The sequence below is a fragment of the Dreissena polymorpha genome, chromosome 5 (genome assembly GCF_020536995.1).
Source record: "Dreissena polymorpha isolate Duluth1 chromosome 5, UMN_Dpol_1.0, whole genome shotgun sequence".
NCBI classification, from domain to species: domain Eukaryota; kingdom Metazoa; phylum Mollusca; class Bivalvia; order Myida; family Dreissenidae; genus Dreissena; species Dreissena polymorpha.
Window position 1 is genome coordinate 40,569,391 of NC_068359.1, and position 23,536 is coordinate 40,592,926.

The 23,536-nt window shown below is 33.2% G+C and overlaps 1 protein-coding gene across 2 annotated transcripts; it reads left to right on the plus strand.

Annotated features, from left to right (window-relative positions):
• Positions 1–325: 325 nt before the first annotated feature.
• LOC127881024 (uncharacterized) lies at positions 326–18,892 on the plus strand. 2 transcript variants are annotated; one of them, XM_052428603.1, is made up of 5 exons: positions 326–572; positions 4,264–4,333; positions 5,194–5,367; positions 6,875–6,997; positions 7,229–18,892. In XM_052428603.1, the coding sequence occupies exons 3-5, from the start codon at positions 5,262–5,264 to the stop codon at positions 11,404–11,406; spliced, it is 4,407 nt and encodes a 1,468-aa protein (XP_052284563.1). In that variant the 5' UTR covers positions 326–572; positions 4,264–4,333; positions 5,194–5,261; the 3' UTR covers positions 11,407–18,892. The 2 variants fall into 2 exon arrangements, with proteins under 2 accessions (XP_052284563.1, XP_052284564.1); XM_052428604.1 differs by lacking the exon at positions 4,264–4,333.
• The last annotated feature ends 4,644 nt before the right edge of the window (positions 18,893–23,536 follow it).

Genomic DNA, 23,536 nt, shown 5'->3' on the forward strand with positions numbered 1-23,536 from the left:
GCTTTGCGTACGTCTCACTAGCGTTCTAGACGACAATTCAATACACTATACAACGTTTACACGAATACGCGAAGTAACGTGTTTCCTTTTAGTGAAGACGTTTTAATGTAGTGGGGAAAACTTGTCCATAAATTATTAAAGCTATTTTCTATAACTATAGCTGCGATAAATTTATAAAGTTTTAGAGAATGTTAAAAAGCCAGAAAAACTGTATTTATTCATACTAAAATTAAACAATATAAAGTTCTTGTGTTTTTTTTTATAAAATAAATTAATAGGACGAAAAGTAGTTACGTGATTGGCGACTAGACTGATAAGTGAGACGTTGAACGCGGAGTGAGATTTTTTCAAGCAAATATGTCCGATAAAAAACGTAGCCTTTTAGCTAAACTGGGCCAAACATGATCGAATCTTGCGTTTAAACAATTTGCCTTCATTTTAGTTGAAAACCTGGTTTGTTTATGATTCCGTATTGTGTTTTAAGCAGGATACATGTATTTTCGTAGAATCGAAAGTGGAATTTCCAGACGCCATCTTAGATAGAGAAACAGCTCGAAGGAAATTTCATATTGGTAAGCAAATATATTATTTAAACATATTGCATGGTTTACTTAACATGACTAATGGACGTAAACTCCAAGACCGATATGGTTAATGTACAGTATGCAAATAATTGATTCGACTAGATTCTTCTAAAAGAGCAACTTGTGATGGGTTTTTTTTAATCATAAGACCCGCAACATTTTTTTTACCGCTGTTGTTTTTTTGCTGTGGATTGTGAACATCGCAAGACACAATTTAAATGCTAGTTCTATAATTACATATATGTAAAGTCAATATATTTAGTATATTGACTTATTAAAGGCATTATATCATCATAAAAATAGGTTTTTAAAAATAGTTTTTAAATTAAAATGTTTTAAATATCGTTAAAGAACCACTTACAGATAAATTTTACCTTTTATCATCTTGTTAATTACTTATTATCATGTTACCTGGTTATGAATGTCAAACTTACCACATATATGAACTAACAACAATATTGATGACAATCATGATGAAACGCATTGTTTTATTAATAAAAGCAAATTATGTTTTGTTGACAAAGCTTTAATACATTTTGTAACATGAATACATTTCATGCATTTGTATTGTTCTTATGTAACTAGGGTACAACAGTAAAAAAATCAGTAATAGTGACAGTCAGTTTACAGTGGCTATTGTTCAATAAATTTGATTTTTAATTCACAGTGCACATTGCGCATACATAAATTCACTTGATTGATAAGATATAATTCACAGTGCACATTGGCCATACTCACTGGAATGATAAGATATAAACACTTGGGAAATCAAACAATACTTCATGCAATGATAAAAGCATGCAGGTGGGAAGGCGGTATTTGACAGTTTAGATTTACATTTAAATCGAAGGTTTTCTGTAGACGAACCAATGAGGATTGTCATATTCACTATTTGAGACCTTGAGCTATCAGCATATAGATATAGCTACAATAAAATTAAGGTGTTTTAATGGCCCCACAGTGTGGAAGGAATTAAGCAATGTCCTTTGCCTGTATATGAACATCCATTATGGGTGGAATCAGTGTCTTTGCCGGTGTTTTGTATGCCTGTAATCTCATGTTTAATACACAATGCTCAATCATACCACTAACCCTCTGGTAGATTGAACACTTTCATGTTCATGTTTATGATCTCAATATAGCAAAGGAGCAGAATAGTTGATACATCGGTGTTTACAATCAGTGTTCGACACTTACTATTCTGAGTAAGGAGTTCTTTGGACTCCCTTTTTCTGAAATTTTGGAGTCCATACTAAAAGTCCAAAAAATATGACACTTTTTATACCGTATTTTTCGGTTTATGACACATCTTAACCATACATTGTTAAATCCTCTTTCTCGTTTGGTTTAAGATCGAAATTCAACGTGACTGCTGTTCAATATTTGTGGTCATTTGTTATCTCAGATTGCAAAATTATTTTACATATGCCAGTAATATTTAAGCTAATTATTGTAATTATAAAAATATAATTTTCTATAATGCATTTATATATGCTTTCATGCTAAGCTTCGGGATTTGTTGTAACAGCCCATTGCTTTATACATGTTCCCTATAATAGTTAACATAATATAACAAAGCCAACCAACCGCCACAAAGCCCCTGAAATAATTGATTGATAGTGACATGGTGTTATCTACGCACAACTGATTCACAGTCGTTCCCATCCTCAGTGCATTGGGACCGTGAAACGTGCATTGTTTAAACAATTACGGGTATTGTGATGAAGTTTATAGTGATATTAAGAGACTGTTCAGCGAGAGCTAGTTTTACAATCGAAAATACCTTAGTAAAAAAACGACCAAGATTGGGTTGAGTTCGAGAGTTTCTCTTATTGCTACGCGCAAGCACAGGTGGTTAGCGTGTGGCTATGATATTAATTAGTGAAAACATCATTTTGAATGATAAATAATCATATTATAACGAAAAATTTACTTTTATGAAAAAAAAATTTCACTATCAAATATATATATAACAAGGTATGCAACTCAAAATCACCCCAAAACAGGGTGCATCGCTTTGAACAGCCATAACTTCATCAATTGTGCAGCGATGTTCACGATCTCGGTCTTATTCAACGCAGAAATGAATTTTTTTCTGGAAATGTATATGTCTTGCAATATATTATTTACAAATGCTGGGTCAACTTTTAAGAAATAACACGATACACAACTCGCATGACCGAGTTGACAATGATCATGCAGTCTTTAAGACTGAAATCTTCACGGAGTAAAGGGCATATTCTCTACAAAGTTCATGTACCTCGATACCATAATTCAATAAAACGTATGAAAAAACATTATTACCGTTCTTGTCGTTATATTATGCATCAAGACTAACTGTCCAGCGCCGTTTGAAAACTTTGTTTACATACATTTCAACTAACTGACATTTTAAACACACGAGTGATTTCATTGGTCCAATGCGGAGGTGTGTCTTTACAACTGGAGGGCTCTGGAGTGTTCACAAGGCAAATGTTGACGCCAGACGACGGACAAAAGGCGATCACAAAAGCTCACCATGAGCACGTTGTACTCATTTAAGCTAAAAACCACAAAGAGGACCACAATAAAATGATACCTGCTATTAAGCAATCTTCTTGGCCTTGCGATTTCAGAGAAGACATTTTTAAGTGTTTGCTTCATACATATAAAGCAAGTAACCCTCAGAGAGGGGCAAATTTTTACCCCAGGGTATTATAAAAAACATTTAAACACTTCGGACGAACCGAACGATTAACAAGAGTGACTTCTAAATAATCCCCTCCCTAAACTATTTTCACCTTAAGTCGTATTTTGAAACGGATAGAATCACTTTCGTATTCAGCTGAAATATCATGAGTACAATTGTTCTGATTGTTTCATTACGATTTAACAGAACTTCTAGATTGTTCAAAGTTTCACCCGCATGAAGAAAACGTCTAAGTCCACTGGTACTCATATTTTTTCAGTAGACCTGAACCCTTTTCAAACTCGGCAGATATACCATGTAAAAAGCGTTCGTAGCAAGTTTCATGAGGATTTGGTAAATATGTTACTTCGGGAATGTTGAGAAATGTTTCATTTAATTTGACATGGTAACCAAGTTTTTGAATGCAGTTGTGTAATTTAACCAATTGTCATTTAGACCAATCTTCTTACAAAGTTTCTTATAAATTGGAAATAAATATAATCTCTAGTGTTAACAAATTTATATTTTGATAACGGACCATGTAGGAACGATGATTAAAAATGTTCAAAATGTAATCACAAAAGCTCACTGTAAGTAAGTTGTGCTCATTAGATCTAATAAGGACTCTTGCTAGGTACATCTGTGTAAGATATGACAGAGCACTGTGAACAGGATTTTTATTTTAAAACAAATTGTTAACAGACAGGGGTCCTTTGCGTTCCAAGTCGTTTTAATAAAACCGGTAAATGCAATTTCATTTTTTGCTTACATTTGACAATAAAAAATGTTTCATCATTATAATACGATTATAAGTATAAACAATGCATCTTCTAAAAACAAACGTGTAGACCAGACAGGGGTTTTCATTGGATAAAAGAAACATACTATTCCATTGCATAGTTACAATGATGGTTTTGTTTTGTATATGCTTCCGACATCACTTAGTTTTGATTAAACACTTCTCTCTATCAATAGACCAGCTGTCTATAATCTTAAGAGGATCTCTTTCAGTTCACAAGCAGTGGTTGAAGTGTGCGGTTATGACTTGGCATTAAAAACTTCCTTCTGCAGTATGTAGAAGGTGAATATTAAATTATTACAATTTTAATGTGACAATAAAAAATGCAACTTAAGGTTTTTATAGACAGTGTTCGACAATGTTTATTTTTAGTAAGATATTTTTTAACAGACATTCTGATTTTGCGAAACGAAGGGATTTTTTTTTATAATTCAAAGATGATTTTGAAGGAGTCCGAAGGACATCTTTGACACCAAAACAAGGAGTCCGAGTTTCATTTCCTGGAGTCTCGGATCACCGGACTCCCGTTAGTGTCGAACACTGACAATATTTTCATACAAGTGTTTATGGACAATATTTAACTTAAAACCCATTATTTTATTATATATTAATGAACCTAATTATTTTACACTTTGGACTGTTTTCTTATGTGTTAAATATTGCTTGTACAATGAGCGTATGATACAGTTCTCATAAGGAGATTATGAATTGAATATTTGAGGAAATGACTTACGCTTTTGGAAGATTGAATTATAGTTTAGTTGGTGTTATTTTTCAGATACTCAGCTATATGACTTAAGAAGAATTAATTTATTTTTGTGATCTACAAGCAATCCTGTAGAATTGTTTTAATTGTTCTTAATTATTGTTTATATTTTATTAATAAAAGTGTTGGTGGTATATATCATTATGATGTTTAAAACACATTTTAAGTATCTTGAATAGAACATAAACCGGTACATAACAGCATCTCATGAGAGTAAATAAGTGTGTGCTATTCTAATCAGAGAGTCTACTAGTTACACTGTTTTAAATATTTATTTATTGGGTTTAATTTACCAGCCTTTGTCCATTTGAGCATCATAATTTAACATGCATCAAATGTCTTTTTTTTAAAGATAATTATTGTAAAACATTTGCAGGACTGACACTCTGAGAGCCCCGTGCTGAAATGTCAAAGTGAAACGGTACAATTCTTGGACCTGCAGATATGGCAGGACCCACCTACAATTACGGGGCACCTAGCTCTGTAAACTTGTTTCCAGGTGCCAGTTTGGTCAATCATGGTGAATTGTCAATTACTTATGCATGTGCAGGTATGATATAGAAATATGTAGAGGGTTTACTGATATGGCAACATTGAAACTGTTTTTAGAATAGAGATTAAAACTGTTGATTGTACTTGCAATAGTTAAAACATTCCGTGCATAGACCACTTGATTTGAACTATTATAGTTCACAATTTGGATTAACAGATGTGTATTTGTGGCAATAGGCGCTTATATTTAGCTCTTATTTGGATTGCACAGTGTGATTTTGGGACTGCCTTTTCCCTAGGTAATAGTTTGTAAACATTTCATTTAAACAAACATGCTGGGCAGATATTGAGGAACCTTCACATTAATGATCCTTTGCCGGCCATGGTGTTCACAAAGTTAATATCAAATGTTAACCCCTCAATACAAAGCAAAGTGGGTATACTGGAATGACCATGAACTTCTGTCTGTGTGTCTGTCTGTGTGTCTGTCTGTCTGTGTGTCTGTCTGTCCGTCTGTCTGTCTTCTTCATCACTATTGTTACAATATCAAGTTAAGTCAATGAGCACTAACTGAACCTATTATTGTAGGCAGTTTATTAACAGTGTGCCATAAAACATGTACTAGAAATGTATTTCTCAGTCATACGTTGAGATGAAAAAAAAAATGATTAAAATGAACCTATGAGGCACGTCATTAAAAAAAAAAAAATTCGGAGGAATGATCGTTTTGGTGATTATTGTTGTTGTTGTAGTGATAACTCTTTGATTGAATACACAAACAGTCTTCTCTAAACTGCTCGTATACTTACCAATTTATATAATCACAGTTTGCAATTCTACATTTTTAGTTATGATAATTGAATAAGAGTTTTCATGTACCCATTTACACAAGTGTTTTCTAACTAAATGGCACGAAAAACAATCTGGCTAAAATTTGCAACCAGTTTGAATTTTACAGTTTGACATCATCAAAGTGAAGTTGATTCTATTTAATTTCTTGTAAACCCCCCATAAAATAATGCCTTTGGTGCCGACTAAATTGGCTTCATTTGTCTGGGGATCAACATGCTTACCATGTGTTTGCTACTCAGAAGCAATGGTTTAATTATGTGACAGTTGCTGCACAGCTCTTTCATTCAAATCTTTTACAGGGAACAAAGGTGGAGTTAACAGTAAAGAGAAATGCACAATGGGCTATTACGACCTGGTGACATAGTTTTTAAACTCACTGACCATGATTCAAACTGTCAAAGATATTGTGACAATAAAGAATCTGACCAAATTGTTTTAAGATTAAGTAAAAAAGTGAGGCGTTGGGAGTGGTTACAAGGTTTTAATAAGATGTGACCCAGTTAGATAGTTTTGGACCCCACTTGACCCAATTGCAGACGAGATATTGTCAAGATTATATTGTAAATGATTAATCAAAATTTACTCATTAATGTGACTTCTAGAATTGTAACAACATTTTTCTAAGATTTGCTCTGGTGTCCTATTTTTTTCCCTCACGTGAGCTACAATTAAGAAAACTTATAAATTTGTATCATCAATTATTTAAATAACAGATGCTGCACGGAATGAAACTCTGGTAAACACCATTCGAGATGAACTTCATAGCTTTGGTAAGGATCTTCTTACAGAAGTTCAAGTGAGACAACGAAATGAAGATAAACAATCAGGACCCACAAGTATGTATGCGTTTTCTGTAATTGATATTTTGCTAAATCCAGTTATGGGCATATATTAGTGTGTTCCAAAAAGTTCAACATGTTCTCATCGATTGCATAATAAAATATTTGTTGAAGTTTAAAGTAAATTGTTTAAAAAAAATCTTACATGAATCAAGTAAGCATGTATGTCTTTTGTTTTAGTAAATATTGACCCCAAGTTTGACCTTTTTTTTTTTTTGCTTTTTACAGGTTCAAAAAAAGACAAAGATTGTGAGGGAACAGAAATTATTTCAACATTACTACGAACAAGCAGTAAAGGGATGGACTATGAAGATTTGGATAGAGAAGTAAAACTTGTTTTGAGTGAACAACAACCTTGTTTTAAATCTTTTCAAGAATTCACAAATTTGTCTTTGTATGACTTTTTAATGTACAAATCTGATACATTTGAATTAAAAAGACTTCCAAAAGGCTGCAGACGTGTAAAATTGCGTAACAAAGGAATGGCAAAACATACTTTGCACAAGGCAGAAAGCGGCATTCTAACATCAAAGTGTACCAATATGGATCTTGGATTAAGAATGGATTCTTCAACAATTATAAAAGAGAAATCTGCAGATAGAAAGGAACATAATGATCAAGGCATACAGGTGCTGACAAACCCCACCACTTCAGCACAAACTCATGAAACGCGAAATGCGCCAAATGAAAGTATTGTTACGAACGTCAAAGACGTAACACAAAATAAACAGGTGCTGACAAACCCCACCACTTCAGCACTAACTAATGAAACGCAAAATGATAGTATTGTTATGAGCGTCAAAGACGTAACACAAAAAGAACAAATCAAAATTGATATTCCAGTATGTGATGTTAAAAACTCCGATTATGAACATCAGGACAATGGTGAGAAAAATATTCCAGAAGTTGAGGAATTTTTAAAAGATGTCAATAATTTTTCAAGGGGAAGTTTTGTTTTAATGGCTGGCGATATCCCTTATACCATTGATTTAGACAGTATCGGTTTGGTACCGTGGGTTGCAGTGTTAGACTTTGATCCGTTAAGCAAGGAAAAAGGCTTACTGAATATTGTTCAGCCGGTTATTAGTTCAAATCGTAGCCTTAAAGTTACTCAACTCGGAGAGATTGTTGATAATCTAGCAGAAACAGCTACACGATGGTTTCTATTTAGTGACAAGCAGGACAGTATTTTGTCAAAATCGCTTGGCGAAGAAACAGTGACTGTAGATGCCAATGGCTGGTTTAGGAAACATAAAGAATGGATCAAAGACCCACTGCGCAAGATTGAAAAGTTTGCAAATGATCTTAGAACTATTACGGTGATTTTGCTTTGGCCTCAAAATATTGAACTAGGAAAACGGATGATTAGAGTCTTGAATAGCCTTAATGATGAGTTGGGTTCCACACCAAGGTTAATGGTTTGTATTCAAAGTGACGCACTCGAAGAAGTACCAGTGTCATTTGACTATTTAAAAGAAATATTTCAAACAAATTTAAAGACTTACAAATTAGATATGAGATATCTGTGTTCCGCTTTACAAAGAACATTGATTGGCACAACTCCAAAAGACTCTTTCAGACTACCAAATGGAAAAGACACAGATGAATGTAACATTTCTCCAATGGATGCAGCATGGCTTTCAGAAGATCTTGATGTTTTATATATGAATAAGCCATTTAAAAACGAAACCACCAAAGATGATCAGGTGATTGCACACATTGAAGAGTTTTATAAAGGCGGGACATTAGAATGTCCATTTTGGTATTATGAGCTGGTTCGTGAAGCTGTTGTGCAAAGAGACATCCAGAAGGATATTGAAGGTAAACTTAAACAACGCCTTAACAAGACAACAAAACCTTCACATCTGACATTGTACCATGCTCCTGGATCTGGAGGATCAACGATGGCACGATCAATTTTGTGGAATTTGCATTCAGAATTCATTTGTGTAAAAATCAAATTGAACCCTGCATTTGCACAGAAAGAGTTCGAGAAACGAATTGAATTTTTGCACGCAAAGTCTGACCTGCCAGTCCTGCTGCTTGTAGATGCAGAAGTAAAGATGTCTTCTTTGATCAAACGATTACCAAACACTGTTATCTTTTTTGTTCAACGATTATTGTATGATGAGACGCCAATTGATGATACTGATATTGTTTTCTTAGCCGGCAAAATTACACCAAAAGAAGCACAAGTATTGTGTTTGAAGCTTGAACCAAATTGCCGGAATGAAAAACAGCGGAGACGCCTAAGACAGTTAAGAGAAAAAGTCAAGACAGGACACAAGCGCCTTTTGTATGAGTTTGGTATGACTGTGTACCAACATGAATTTAAAGGAATTGTGTCATTCGTGAAAGGACATTTGAGACTCGGACAAGACAATGTACTTTCTCTTCTACCAGAGCAGATTTGCGTTGGCTTTTTGGCACTTACAGATTATTATGGCCACACAAGCGTACCATGCCATTTTTTTGCAGAATTGTTAGGACAAAGATGTGAGTGCATACAAGGCATGGAAGATCTTCCAGCAATTATTAGAGAACTAGTTGTAGAAGATGAAACAACAAGAAAAGACAATGTTCGCATTCGTCACTGGTTGGTATCGAAAGAAATTCTAGAACAAATTCTTTCTAGACAGCTTCCAGTGGCTCATCATACTGTAAGAAGTAGCGATCTCAGTAGTCCTGCATGCCAGCAATTAATGACTTTGGCAAGAGATTTCGTTGTTTATTCTTCACAACAAAACAACTTGCGATCATCTTGTCTACGGTCTATCTTAGTAAAAACTTTCATTATCAGAGAAAAACTTTGCCGCACGGAAAACGGGAAGAGAAAAAAATCGATTGTATCAAGGCTTTTAACAGATATACCTGGAGACCCACCCCTTTTCACAGAGCGCTGTATGATTTTACAACTACTTGTAGAAAAATTTGATCGCAACCCAAGTTTTCACGCTCATCTGGGTAGATTTTATGCATATTGTAGAAACGAATATGAACAGTCGGAAATTTGCTTCAGAAAAGCACTGGAGATATGTGATGAGTTGACAAATTGTACCGAAACCCAGGTTGAAGACATTATTCGTTTAGAAATTATGCATATCTACCATATGTATGCTACATACCAATCCAGAAGTTTGAAAAAGGATCTTAAAACAATGACGGTCGAACAAGTTATTGGATGCGCATCTGAAGCATGCAAATATTTTGAAAAAAGTAGAAACATTGCACCAAAGAGTCACATCTTGGAAACATTCCATTATACGGATGAGGTAAAGGTGCGACTTTTGGCATGTGAAGTAGTTCAACAAATGCAAGTAAACAATCTAGATTTTAGAAAAGTAAACATGGATAAGGAAGTTAACTTTTTGGCTTATTGTGTTGAAATCATTCCATTATTAATAAGAAAATGTGCCCATGGAGAAATGCTGCAACCAGACGTTGTTAGTATCCTCACCTCACAAGAACAAAAATACAATACAATTTTCGGCGATCATCAAATTGATTTGATTCAGAGGCTATCACAATTAGGCTCCATAAGCAAACGACGGCTTCAAATACTATCAAAGTCAAGGAGTACAATGGGTGCTAACAAACAGGATATAATTGAAATTGTGCATTTGTATGAAGACAACTTTCGGGAAATGTCAATACGACGAAACAAAATTTCATATGCTGATAAGGACCAAATTAACTTTGACTTTTTGGAGTGGTTAAATGCAATTCGCAGCGAGGTGTTTGAGTTTACTTTAGAAGAGGTTTTGTTGAAAGTCAAGTTGTGGAAGCAACTCACTGCATCCAACATATCTCGGTTCTATATCTTTGTTTGCTACAGCCTTCTCGGGTTTGGAACAGACACTGGTCTTGTAAGAAGTGACTGTATTGACAAAGCTTTCGTTGAAAGATCAGAAATACTGAAAAACAATGACCAAGGTGGTATGAATGTATACAGGTGCGAGTGGCTAGTAGAAACAGGTCACGGAATAAAGCGGCTGACACCAGACTTTAGTTTCAATCCAAGGGAATTTTTCTCGTTACCTGGTCGAAATCATGAAAGAAGTTTATACGTATGTACAGGGAAAATAGCTTCTCCCAATTCCAACAAATGGTTTGGGAAAATACTGCTTAACTTGGATATCAATAAGAATGTGTCTGCTCGTTTTGTGCCGCATGTTAATGACCTTGAAGGAAGAAAATTTGAAGGGCAAAGTGTAGAATTCAATTTATTGTTCACAATGAAAAATGGATACGAAGCCCACAACGTTAAACTGATGAGCAGTCATCAATGTTTTAAGTGTAGAAGGTCACTAGAATTTACAAGCAAGCAGGATGGGGCACATTGCCCCTGTGGCAATTACGTCGATAAAAATGAACTGAATTGGTCCGGAGGACGATGGGTTTACTGATTTGGTATGACTGCAAAAACAATAAACACAACACATATTTTTCTTTGTGGAATAATTATCAAATGATAAATGGTTATAACCCCAAAATCATTAATGAAAATGATAACACAGTGTCAAAGCTCATATGTCACATTTAGAGGACAATGGTAAAATGTGGGTGTTCATCACACAATTGTCAAATAACTGACAACCAATGTTCACCATGTGGAGACACCGTTTCGTCTACATATGGAACACTTAAGAGGTCAAATTCGGGAAGGATGCCATATCCGCACATTAACTTGGTATAATTGATCAAACAATTGTGCAAGAAAAAGACGAGCATCCATTTATACCCGTTTATACCAAGTAGCTAGGTTCTATGTTTGGCATTTTTAATTCAATTATAGAGTTGCAACTAAATGAAATTGATTTAAATGGTGGAGTCAACATACAGATATAGACTTGTCCCTCTGTGTTCACTTCTTTTTTTCTTGATTGGAAGCTTATGTATGTGAATTCATACATTGTGTACATTAATTATTCCCCAAAGTTAAATTGGGATCATTGTTCATTGTGTAATAAAGAGGTTTGATTTGTCGCGAGTCGAATTTTTGAGTGAAAATCAGATTGCTGGGTTAGAATGGCTAGGTTGGCAGTTAATGTGCATTTAGCAAAGTCTGTTAGTATACTTTTATCAAGATTAATGGGAGATTTCAGTTAGTCTACTTGCGACAGTATAAATAATGATATTTTTTATCATTGTGGCTTCATTAGTTATTAGATTTGAGTGAACATGTGTTACTGTATTTTGTTTACGAGATTTCTTATTTCCCTATTTTCTCCTTTTTTAAAGTGGGCTTAAAACTAGAATTTGTTTGGTGATCTGCACAAACATGTATATCCAAAATATCATTTACATATATGCATTTTTGTTAAGCCAGGACAGATGTTACATTATGTCGAAATCCAACAAGTTTTTTTTGTTTAATGTGGGTTGTTTTAGTTCTAACTTTTTGTAAATCCATTTGTTTTTCCTGTCTTTAACATTATATGTTTTGCATTTTCATTTTTCAAGATGAGATGACTCTTTGGTTAATTTCTGGATAATTCAGCATGTTTTTTTTTCATTTATCAAATCGTTTGAAACCTTCAGGTTTGTGTGTTAGTGTAAGTGATATGTACAATAGCTTTCAAACCAAACGTTTCGATGTTATTTTATTTTTTAAGCGTGTATTGTGGTATAGACTAATATTAAAAAGCGTGGGATTATCTCCTCCATCTGTCTGTCCGTCCGTCCTGGCCACTATCTCCTCCTACACTATTAGCATTCGAACCTTGAAACTTACACACATGGTAACTATGAGCATATGTGCGACCGTGCAATATTTGGAATTTTGATCCTAACCCTTGATCAAAAGTTATGGGGGTTGGGGTGGGGCCGGGTCAGAGATTTTCACTCATTTTTTATGTTATTTTACATTAACTTCTTCATTTCTACACCGATTTACTTCAAAGTGATACTGACCATCTCTTATGACAATACGGTCAATCTCAACTTTGCATGGCCCCATTACCAACACTGGGGCGGCCCTGGGTCAAACATGCGCCGTGGGGATACGCGTCGGCCTCTGCCGCGCCATTTCTAGTGGACTGGTATGCTTTTGACAATTGTATTGTATTATATTATGTCTTCATTATATATTTCATAAAGATAAATTATATCTTTAAAAGTAAAACTATAAACGTTTAAAAAGTTAGACTGGTTTCCTTAGTTCCATGAATTGTTTTAAATAATGTATTGCACAAGTCTAACGTTATCGCAAATGTCCCTTCCTTTGATGAATCTACTTTTATTTGTACTGATAATATGATTTAAGAGAGGTTTTATGCGATGCGATTTGCAATAGTTTTATAGCTATTTTGTAACCAACGTTTTAAAGGCCTCCAGGGTGACATTTCAGGTCCTAGGGAGTAATTATGCTTTGTTTTATGCAATCCTCTTAGGCTATTAATGTATGTTATAAAAAGAGCTAACAGCATATAGCTTAATATCTGTCTAAAATATTTTATTTAAAAAATGCAAAGAAGCCTTCTTGGGTGGTATTCCAGAAACATCTTAAGTCATTTCTGAAATAATTTCACTTAAATTCAAAATTACAATGTTTTATATTTCTTTACTAAATATGGAAACACGTGTTTTTTGGTATTCATAAAATAACATTGGCATAATGATGTTATTTAAATGTATATCTTGATGCCAATATATTGCAATATGAAATGAAACACTTAAGAAAATTTCCCAATTTAATGATAAGAATAAAATTTAACTTATGATGCTTCTGGAATACGACCCCTGATCATGGATGTTTATGTCCCCCACCACATATTGTTTTTGCCTTGTCTGTTGGTCTGTTGGTCCGTTGGTCTGTTTGTTTGCCCCAACTTTAACATTTTGCCATAACTTTTGCAATATCGAAGATAGCAACTTCATATGTGGCATGCATGTGAATCTCATGGAGCTGCACATTTTGAGTAGTGAAAGGTCAAGGTCATCCTTCAAGGTCAAAGGTCAAAAAAAAATTCAAAGCGGCGCAGAAGGGGACATAGTGTTTCTGACAAACACATTTCTTGTTTTAATAGTTTATGTCTGGCAATGCCTTATCGCATTTATACTTTATTAGATACTTTTGTTCATTTTGAGTTTGTTTTGATCTTATATTATGACTTATCATGGTATAGAATCATTCAGAATTGTTTATATTGATATTGTTTCTTTGCAAAAAAAATCTGTCAAAGTTTGCAGTATGATTTGTATAAATTATGTATATTTCGTTTATTTGTTATCACTGTGGCTTTATTCGTTATTAGATTTTAGTGTAAATATGTTGCTGTATTTTGTTTAAGAGTTTTCTTAGCATTTGTTTGGTGATATACACATATTTCCAAAACATCATTTCAATTCAAAATTTCAATTTAAATACACATAAAGTGATTACTTGTTTCACAAACTTTTTTCAATATTTAAGATAAGATGGCACTTTGGTTAATACCTTGTGCGTTAGTGTGAGTGATGTATACAATAGCTTTCAAACATTTGTGTGTTTCTTTTATTTCATCATTTTTTAAAAATAATTTATTGCAAAAGTCTTTCATTTTTGAAAATGTACCTTCCTTTGATGAATCTGCCTTGATTTTTACGGATAATATTATCTAAGAAAGGTTTCCAATGGGTTTAAAAGATATTTTTTAATCAACATTTAAAAGTGAAAAACTGGCCTCCATGGTATCTTTTCCGGTCCATTGGAGTTATTATGCTTTGTTTTTGCGATTCAGTTTGGTTATTGATGCCTAATATTATACAAGAGCTACCAACATTATGCTTAATAATATTATCTGTATATGTTTTATTAATAAATTGAGAGATGCATCTGAAAATTGACTTATTAACATTGTGTATGTCTAGCAATACCTTAGCGAATTTATACCATTTTATATATTTTTGTTCTTTTTGCGTTTATTATGGACTTATATTATTGCATATGTTAGTATAGAATCGTTCATAATTGTTAAGAGCAATAATAATTTCCTTTTTGAAAGATTTTTTATGAACGTTTGCAGTATGATTTTATATGTCTGTTTAATCTTGTAATACTGTATTATTATTATTATCAGTTGTTGTAACATTTTAGCTTCTGCTTGCCTTTTTTAGATTTGCATAATACTTGGTGTTCTTTTAAGAACCTACAACCGATTGTCTTTTTATAGCTTGTAGCAGTATTCCTTACATAATATTTTCAATTTTTCATTTAGAGTATTTGATTCACTTTTTGATTCACACAGTTAAATGCAATTTTCTAAATCATTACTGTTTACTAGCCATTGTTGTTCTAATTCAAGTCAATGAAATGCACTTTGTAAACTTTTTTAGCTCGACTATTATATATGAAATATATATAGTGGAGCTATCCTACTCACCCCTGCGTCGGCGTTCCCGTTAGCGTTAGCGTGCACATGTTAAAGTTTGCGTACTACCCCAAATATTTCCTATGTCTCTTGACACATTGCTTTCATATTTTGCATACTTGTTTACGAACATGACCCCAACCTATAAACAAGAGCAGACAACTGTATCAAGCATTTTGCAAGAATTATGGCCCTTTTTTCACATAGAATATGCATATTATTGATAAATCTATGTTAAAGTTTGGGTACCATCTCAAATATTTCCTATGTCCTTTAACATATTGCTTTCATATTTTGCATACTTCTTTAGCAACATGACCTTAATCTATAAACAAGAGCAGACAACTGTATCAAGCAGTTTTACAGAACTATGACCCCTTGTATACTTAGATAATTGAACATTTGGTTAAGTTTTGTGTTTTGGTCCATTTGACTCCTAAAGTATCATAGCTATTGCTTTTTAGACTTGGGAAACTCGCTAACTATCGGAAGGGGACTGTACAGGGCAAGTTGCATAACTCTGGTTGGCTTTTTAACGGAATTATGGCCCTTTTTTATCTTTGTAACTTTGAATATTTTGTTAAATTTTGTGTTAAGATCCACTTTACTTCTAAAGTATCAAGGCTATTGCTTTCAAACTTCAAATACTTTCATGATGCTACTGTACCTGGCAAGTTGAGTTTGATCTTGACCTTTGAATGACCTTGACTCTCAAGGTCAAATTAATAAATTTTGCGTAAATCGCCATAACTTCTTTATTTATGATCACATTTGATTCATACTTTGACAAATCAACACTTACCTGACATACCACAATGGACTAAACCCAAACCATCCCACACGCCCCACCCAAGAATCCCCCCCCCCAAAAAAAAAACAATTCTTTTTTTTTCTTTTTTTTGAAAGATCATCTATTAAATGACCACACACCCACATTATACCCCCCTCTCCATGATGGCTTACGTTATACTGTCAAGCACTGGAATAGTCGAGCGCGCTGTCCTCTGACAGCTCTTGTTATGTGGATCTTTTAAACGCAATTTATCATAGATAATTTTGTTATATCATTTTGTATAGTTTTCGTTACATTTTTTTATTTATATCTTATGAACCGTTCCATTATCTAAATTATGGTTTAAAACAATGTTAAAATCCCCTCCAAAAATAGTGAATGATCATAAACATGTGTATATGCCTACCAAATGTATTACAAAATCAGTATTATCTGTGTAAGGACTATAAATATTAAACTTACCGGTAATTAGTTTTTCTTATATTTCTATTTTCAATTTTTGATGCTTACACAAACTAATTTTCTGATATTATACCATATTTTTATTAAACTCTGAATATTTCTTTATAAAAATACCAACACCTAGAGAGAAAGAACAAGTGCTGCTTAAGAAAAGGTTTCCTCTCCATTGCCTATCCCACGTCATGTTATCTACATCTGCGCGAGAGTGTTCTTCCTGAATAAAGCTCATATTGAATTTGTTTTCCTTAGGCCGTTGTAACATAATAGTATGATTTGTTGCTCATGACACTAATCTCGTTGTCTCTATCTTGTTTGCCTATGTGTTTTTCTGTCACAAGGACCAATGATTGATGTCAATGTTGGCTTTGGATAGGTTCAGGTCACTGTAAGCGTTTTATGTTTGTATAACCTATTTAATGGTATGCTTCAGTTTTCTCTTTCCTTCGAAATGTATGTTTTTGTCTGCTGTAATGTTCTGATTTACTTATCTGAAGATCTTATATTAGCAGATTCTTGACATTTCATTTCTTACGACGCTCACCATCGACCTTTTGTAAGTGTAACTACTTAAATTGTGTGCTTGTCTTGGCGTTTTCTGCATCCTTTTCAAAGAGCACTCCGGCCTTCATCATCATGCCCTTTGTATCTTGTTTCATTTGTGCATAGCTGTTTATTATCCCCCGCCATAGGCGGAGGGATATTGTTTTGGTGTTGTTCGTCCGTCCGTCCTTCCGTCTTTCCGTCCGTCCGTCCGGAACTTTTGTGTCCGGAGTCATATCTTAGAAGTGCTTTGGCGGATTCCATTGAAACTTGGTATGAGTATATATATGAATAGAGGATGATGCACGCCAAATTGCATTGTACACCATCTGTTAATAACGGAGTTATGGCCCTTTGTATCTTAAAAAAATGCTTTTTTAGTGTCAAATATAACTTTTTTGTGTCCAGAAGCATATTGGCGGGGTATATCAATTCAATGAATTTGCTTGTTAGAAATGTTTTGCATGTTGTAGATTTCCTCTTTATTAAGAATGTATACGTTCTTTTATGGTTTATCAATCTTATACTTCTATGCAGTTCGACCAACACCTGTGACACTATTTTGTTTTAATTTATAGTTGAACAAATCCTTCGTGTGATAAATACACAGTACGTCCCGTGGATTATTCGTATATATGTGCAAAATGGAGTCACCTATTCCTTATGGCTATTGTATTCCATCTTGCTTTTGATGTTTTTTCATCAATACAACTTCACGATTATAGAGGAAATGTAAGTTAAATGTTTACTGGTTGGTTATGTCCATATGTCAAATATTGTCTGTCTCATATTATATACTTTTACAAATTGATCAGTTGCTCATTCGATTTTGGCCCGAGCGGAAGAAGCAGAGCGAAAAAAGATGCTATATACTTTAAAAATTTCTGCCAAACCATTTGCCGTTTTAAACTGAAACCATTTGGTGACATTTCATAGTAAGAACTAGTGGCCGCTAAGAGATAAAAATCTTCCAAAATATTTACAACATAAAAAGTAAGGGAAAATGACATCTTTGTTGACATGACCAAACAGCTAAATGCTTCATTATAGAATAGCTGTATGGTGCACAAATAGTGGCTGCATAGGAAATGGGACACTTCAGGCAAAGTATTGTTTTTATTTCACTTACCTTTTTTTAATTGAAGCAGAAAATCAGACGAACATCTGATCAATTTGTTGTTGCCTTATTTATTATGATAAAATGTATTTTGTTAATTTGTCAATGCATGAATAAAATATTGAACAATAAAAAAATATCTTGCATTCCATTAAATTCATTTAATTAACAGACAGACAAACATACATTTTATTCAGACTAATACAACAGTATATGGTCTTCATACTTAAATTTACTTGAGGCATGCGCTATTTTCAAGCAAAGATTTGGAGTGTTAGATAAATATCGTTTCACATGAATTATACATTTTATGAGTTTCTGTTTACACATAATGCAGTTTTACAAAAGTTATACATTTTATAAAGTTCTGTTAACACGAAATGCAGTTATACAAAAGTTATTTAAATATTAGAAAATCATGAATTTGTGTTGTAGTATTGGAATGAAATTTCACAGCATTGCACATTTCATAGTTCAGTTATATTTTTAGATGACATTCACAATTATGGTTTTAATAAAAGTCTTCTGTATAAATGTTGTTTCATGTTTATTTCTGTGTTGTATGCTTTACAATTCTTAATTGGTATCTTATATACCATATACACGCTATTGTGAAATGACATAAAACATTGCACTTGGAAAGACTTTGTGTTATATTTACATTTATTTAGATATTTACTGGCAAAATATGAATAAGTATGAAACCAGTCCATTAGAAAAAAAATATGTAAACATCAGCATGTAGAGTTGCATCATAAATTAATATCTTTGTACATGCTGATTTATTGCAAGTTTTCCTATTACTTTTTGCTCATATAAATCAAATTACAGAAGTCAAATTCTTCGTTATTGTCACCTACAAATTCACATATAGAATCGTAATCCATCTGTACCACTTTGTCTCTATCGCAAAGCAATTGTAACATGGCAGAATACTTCTCAATACTTGTCTCTCCAGTACATGAGCAATCTGAAAAAATATATAATAAAAGAATGTACAAGTGAAATGGCTGACTTAAATGAAATTAAATGTAACAGGTTAATAATAGTGATATTGAACAATTTATGGTACTATTTCTGGTTTTATTAAGTTGAACATCAAGATATCCATGTAGTAATATGTGACAGCAGTATATGCGTATGGAAAATAAAAATATTTACTTTTATAGAAAAATCTTTACTCAAACATCTTATACAAAAGTAAATATCGATGTTTTGACATACATTGTCTTTAATGCCCAGCTTTGAATTTTGATTTACCAATATCACTATTGTACGGACAAGTGGTAATCAACATTTTACAAAAAGAGCTGTCCCAAGACAGCGCCTTTGGTATTTTTCCTTTATGTACTATTATGTACATTTCCTGTCAGTCACATGATATAATGACCACGAAAGTGCTTTACAGTTGAATATCTAAGGTAGTTATATCGTATATTTAAGCTAAAATTTATAAATTAAAATAAGAAATGTGACCATGCCAAGAAGCTAATTTTTTTAATATTTTGCAATAAATTTAATTGACTTTAAATTAGTTAGAAAGCAATTTCTGCATGTTATCAACATTCACACAAAGTTCCAAACACAAGGTACTGAGCGGAAACCATTTTCTATTTTAAGTAACAGTGGTCATGACCCAGCTGGCCCCAAATGCAATCCCACCCTAGGTATGCTTGTCAGATACCCACTTATAAAATTTAAGCACAATACCTCTATCCAAACTAAAGTTATCGGTCAGAAACTATTTTACCATCTTAAGAAGCATATAAAATCACATTATGATCCACGTTTCAATTGAATATCTGAAGCATTTACATAAAAAAGTTCCTGTTGCATGCAATTTTTACAAAAGCTGTTTTGGGAAAGCACCCTCTACGATTTTTCTGTATAACATACATTTTCGGTCAGCCTCCTGATATAATGACCACTAGGACATAATTGAAGTTAAATATATTTAGTAATTTCATAATGTATGCAAACTTGGAATTGATTTTTTTTGTAATTAAATTATTTAATTATTTTTGAACAAGAAGATTAGCCTTCCAAAAAATCAGGATTAAACAAAAGTCACCAATTAATTTAGATGCATGTATGCTACCTACACACACAAATTAGTGTGCGATTGTGAACCTGAATCTTTGTACAAAAGGAGCAGAATTCTCCTAAAGTGCAGATCAGAGACATTGGTCTTGGTCAGTGACCTTGCATGATGATCAAAAAGACATGTGTGAAGGTCACATCGTACAAAAGGGGTTATAATCCTGCTAAAAAACTGGCCACAATAATAGAACTTGGTTATATATTTTCATCAAGACTCTGAATAAAATTTGCAACATGCAATTTTATTATCCGTGGTAAATATAGAGATGAGGAGTTTTGAATGAACAATGTAAACTATGTTTGTTTTAGTAAAAAAAATTAGGCATAGTAAATATAGAGATATTGAGAAGTTGCATGAAAAATGTCAATTATATTTTTTTAAAGAACAAAATGAGGCATAATTGTGCTATCTTGCAGGTCAAATTTATGAAACGTGGTCAGTGATTTCAGACAATTACCCCAAACATATGCGTGAAGTTTAACTTGAAAACCTATAGTAGAAACAGTCATATGGAGACGTTGCACATTTACAGTAACTAATTATTAAAGAAAAAAAAGGGGTATAATTCTTCTAAATTGCATTTCAGAGTTATGGAACTTGGACAGTGACCTTACACATTTATGAAGTTTCATTTGAATAGCTGTATCATAATCATTGATATGGAGATGTGGCACTTAACTAGAGCAATACCAGAAAGCAAACGGCAATGACGACCAAACATCAACATTTGGGTTAGAAGTATAACTTGGACTATTGGGAGAATAGTCAAGCTAACAATAGAAATTATGGCAAAATCATATTATTTTACCAATCCTGTCAACAAGATTACAACTTAAGCAAACATTATGTCAAGTAGCCAGCAGGAATATATATACAAGTGTAACATATTTTAGGGAGATATAGCTGTCTCTACCTTGCCCCTGTATATCCCTGACACTATGGACACGTAGGCAGAGTCTGACTGTGATACAACCGTCTCCTGCATGGTCTGAGAGATATCCGAAATACATATAGCTTAATACACGTACGTGAATGAGACAAGAGTAAATACAAATAAAACTCTTGACCTAGTTCTAAATTGTCTAATGTAAAATTATAGTGAAAAAAATGCCATGATAATGCTGTTTTGACTGCAAATTGCTTTTCAGCAAATTTCATTAAGTACAATTCAATTCTGACAAACATATTTGATTTCTGCATGTTAATTGTATTGATTGATATTAAATAATTGACAGTTTATACCAATAATCATTTTAAAATGACATCAACAAACAGCCTCTATAAGTTTATGCAATACTTCACAATCAATCATTAATGAATCACTGGTTTACCTTCTAATATTTCTCCATCTTCCGTTTTACAAACACAGTGATCTTTTTCAAAGACATGCATCAACTATGACAACCTGGAAATGTCAACAAAATCACTATTACCTGAGATTTAAAGCCTGACCACCATACAAATGTCAGTGAAACACAAGATACATGACGATAATCAAGCATGAACACAATTGAGCACCATAATACCGTATACAGAATTACAGCAAAATCAATCCAATTTACAATAAAATTAATCCAATTGAAAATGACTGTAAAACAGGTATGCTTTCAAATGTCAAAGTCCTGAAAAAATATTAAAACTGAAACTTTAATGAGCTATTACTATTAAGAGTTTTAGTCGAAATATGTCTTGTTGTTGGTACTTGCTTTACATATGATAGTCATAAACCTTAAACTTGAAGATCAAATATTACTAAGAATTAAATTAGAATGCCCTTGATTTTTGAAAACCCCTATCTAGGGGTATAAAGATAGCATTCACAGAGAGTATCATTTCAAAAATCACAAACCATTGCAACCGTTATTATTTAATGAAACCATCATTGGTGGATAAAATAAGTCAGCTTTGTTTGTACCATATTGACAAGACCAGTTTTTATAAGTTATAAAGACATGGATAACTTAATATTAGTATAGGAGCTTTTTGATTGAGAACAGACCAGTAGATTACTGATCATACATGGTCTGTAATATAAGACTGATTATCTGAAATACTTCGTAAACCAAGATAGCATAATAGTCAATGCATTATGTAGATCTCTAATATTCACGTTAAAATATATCCCTTTCTTGTATTTCTTATCTACGAGTCAAGCCCTGAGGTTTGGTCGAACCCACAACATCTGAGATCCCTCATTGTCACTAGAGCTGTGTCCATTAGTGTGAGTTGATGAAGGTCTGAAATTGAACATCATATGCCTATGGAGACTTACTAGGTGGCATGAATAACTCTTATTTTTCTCTAAAGAATATGATTTAATGATGATATGATAATTATATAATATGGTTATGGAACGATACAATCATATAGATAAAAGTTTCCTTGACTCCAAGATATGCAAGTCAGTCAACAAAAATGTCCAGTAACAGATTATGTGAAGTTTTCATTCTTCTTATTTTACCTTTGACCTTAAATTGTGAACTGGACCTTCATGCTTTGGCATCGGTTATGGTGTGAGCCATTCAGTATGCATGTTACTAATGCAAAAAATCCTTTTTCAAATCTTTTATCTTGGAACTTAATTTATTATGTTGACCTTACACCTAGTGTCCTGGTTGATGTGGGTGACACTCTGTATCACGATGCTGAATATTTTTACCAAGTTATTAAAAAAAGTATTGATCTAATAAGTCTTAAGTATGGATGCATATTTGTGCCACTTCTTACCAGATGAAATAACGTGAAAATAATGGCGGATTTCGCGAGAAAAAAAATTCTCGATTAAAGATAAATTTTTACGAAAAGAAAAAAAATTATGATAACACGAATTTTTCCCTGTTAGTGCTCCAAACTGCCACCACATAAAGATAAATTAAAGTTTTCACGAAAATATATCACTTTTCTCGAAAACAGATAACTTTTCATGAAAACTTGGAAATAATACATTTTCACGAAAAGAGTAAAATAACGGAAGACTTTTCTTGAAAACTTTTCACGAAACCTTAAAAAAATTCGCGAAATTTTGGCACATATGTTACCCATTATTTGACGATGAGTAACGCTTAACACCTAGGTCCCTACCTCCAAGGTCAAGGTCACACTTATAGGTCAAATGTCTATATATGACAATATGATACAAGGTTTTGTGTCCTGAGCCTAACTTCGTCATTTA

Bases quoted from the DNA above. Each gene is read 5' to 3' on its own strand.
- LOC127881024 (XM_052428603.1), top strand. From the start codon at position 5,262: ATGGCAGGACCCACCTACAATTACGGGGCACCTAGCTCTGTAAACTTG. The intron at 5,368-6,874 runs GTATGATATAGA...TTTAAATAACAG, and splicing joins AATTACTTATGCATGTGCAG to ATGCTGCACGGAATGAAACT. The intron at 6,998-7,228 runs GTATGTATGCGT...TGCTTTTTACAG, and splicing joins TAAACAATCAGGACCCACAA to GTTCAAAAAAAGACAAAGAT.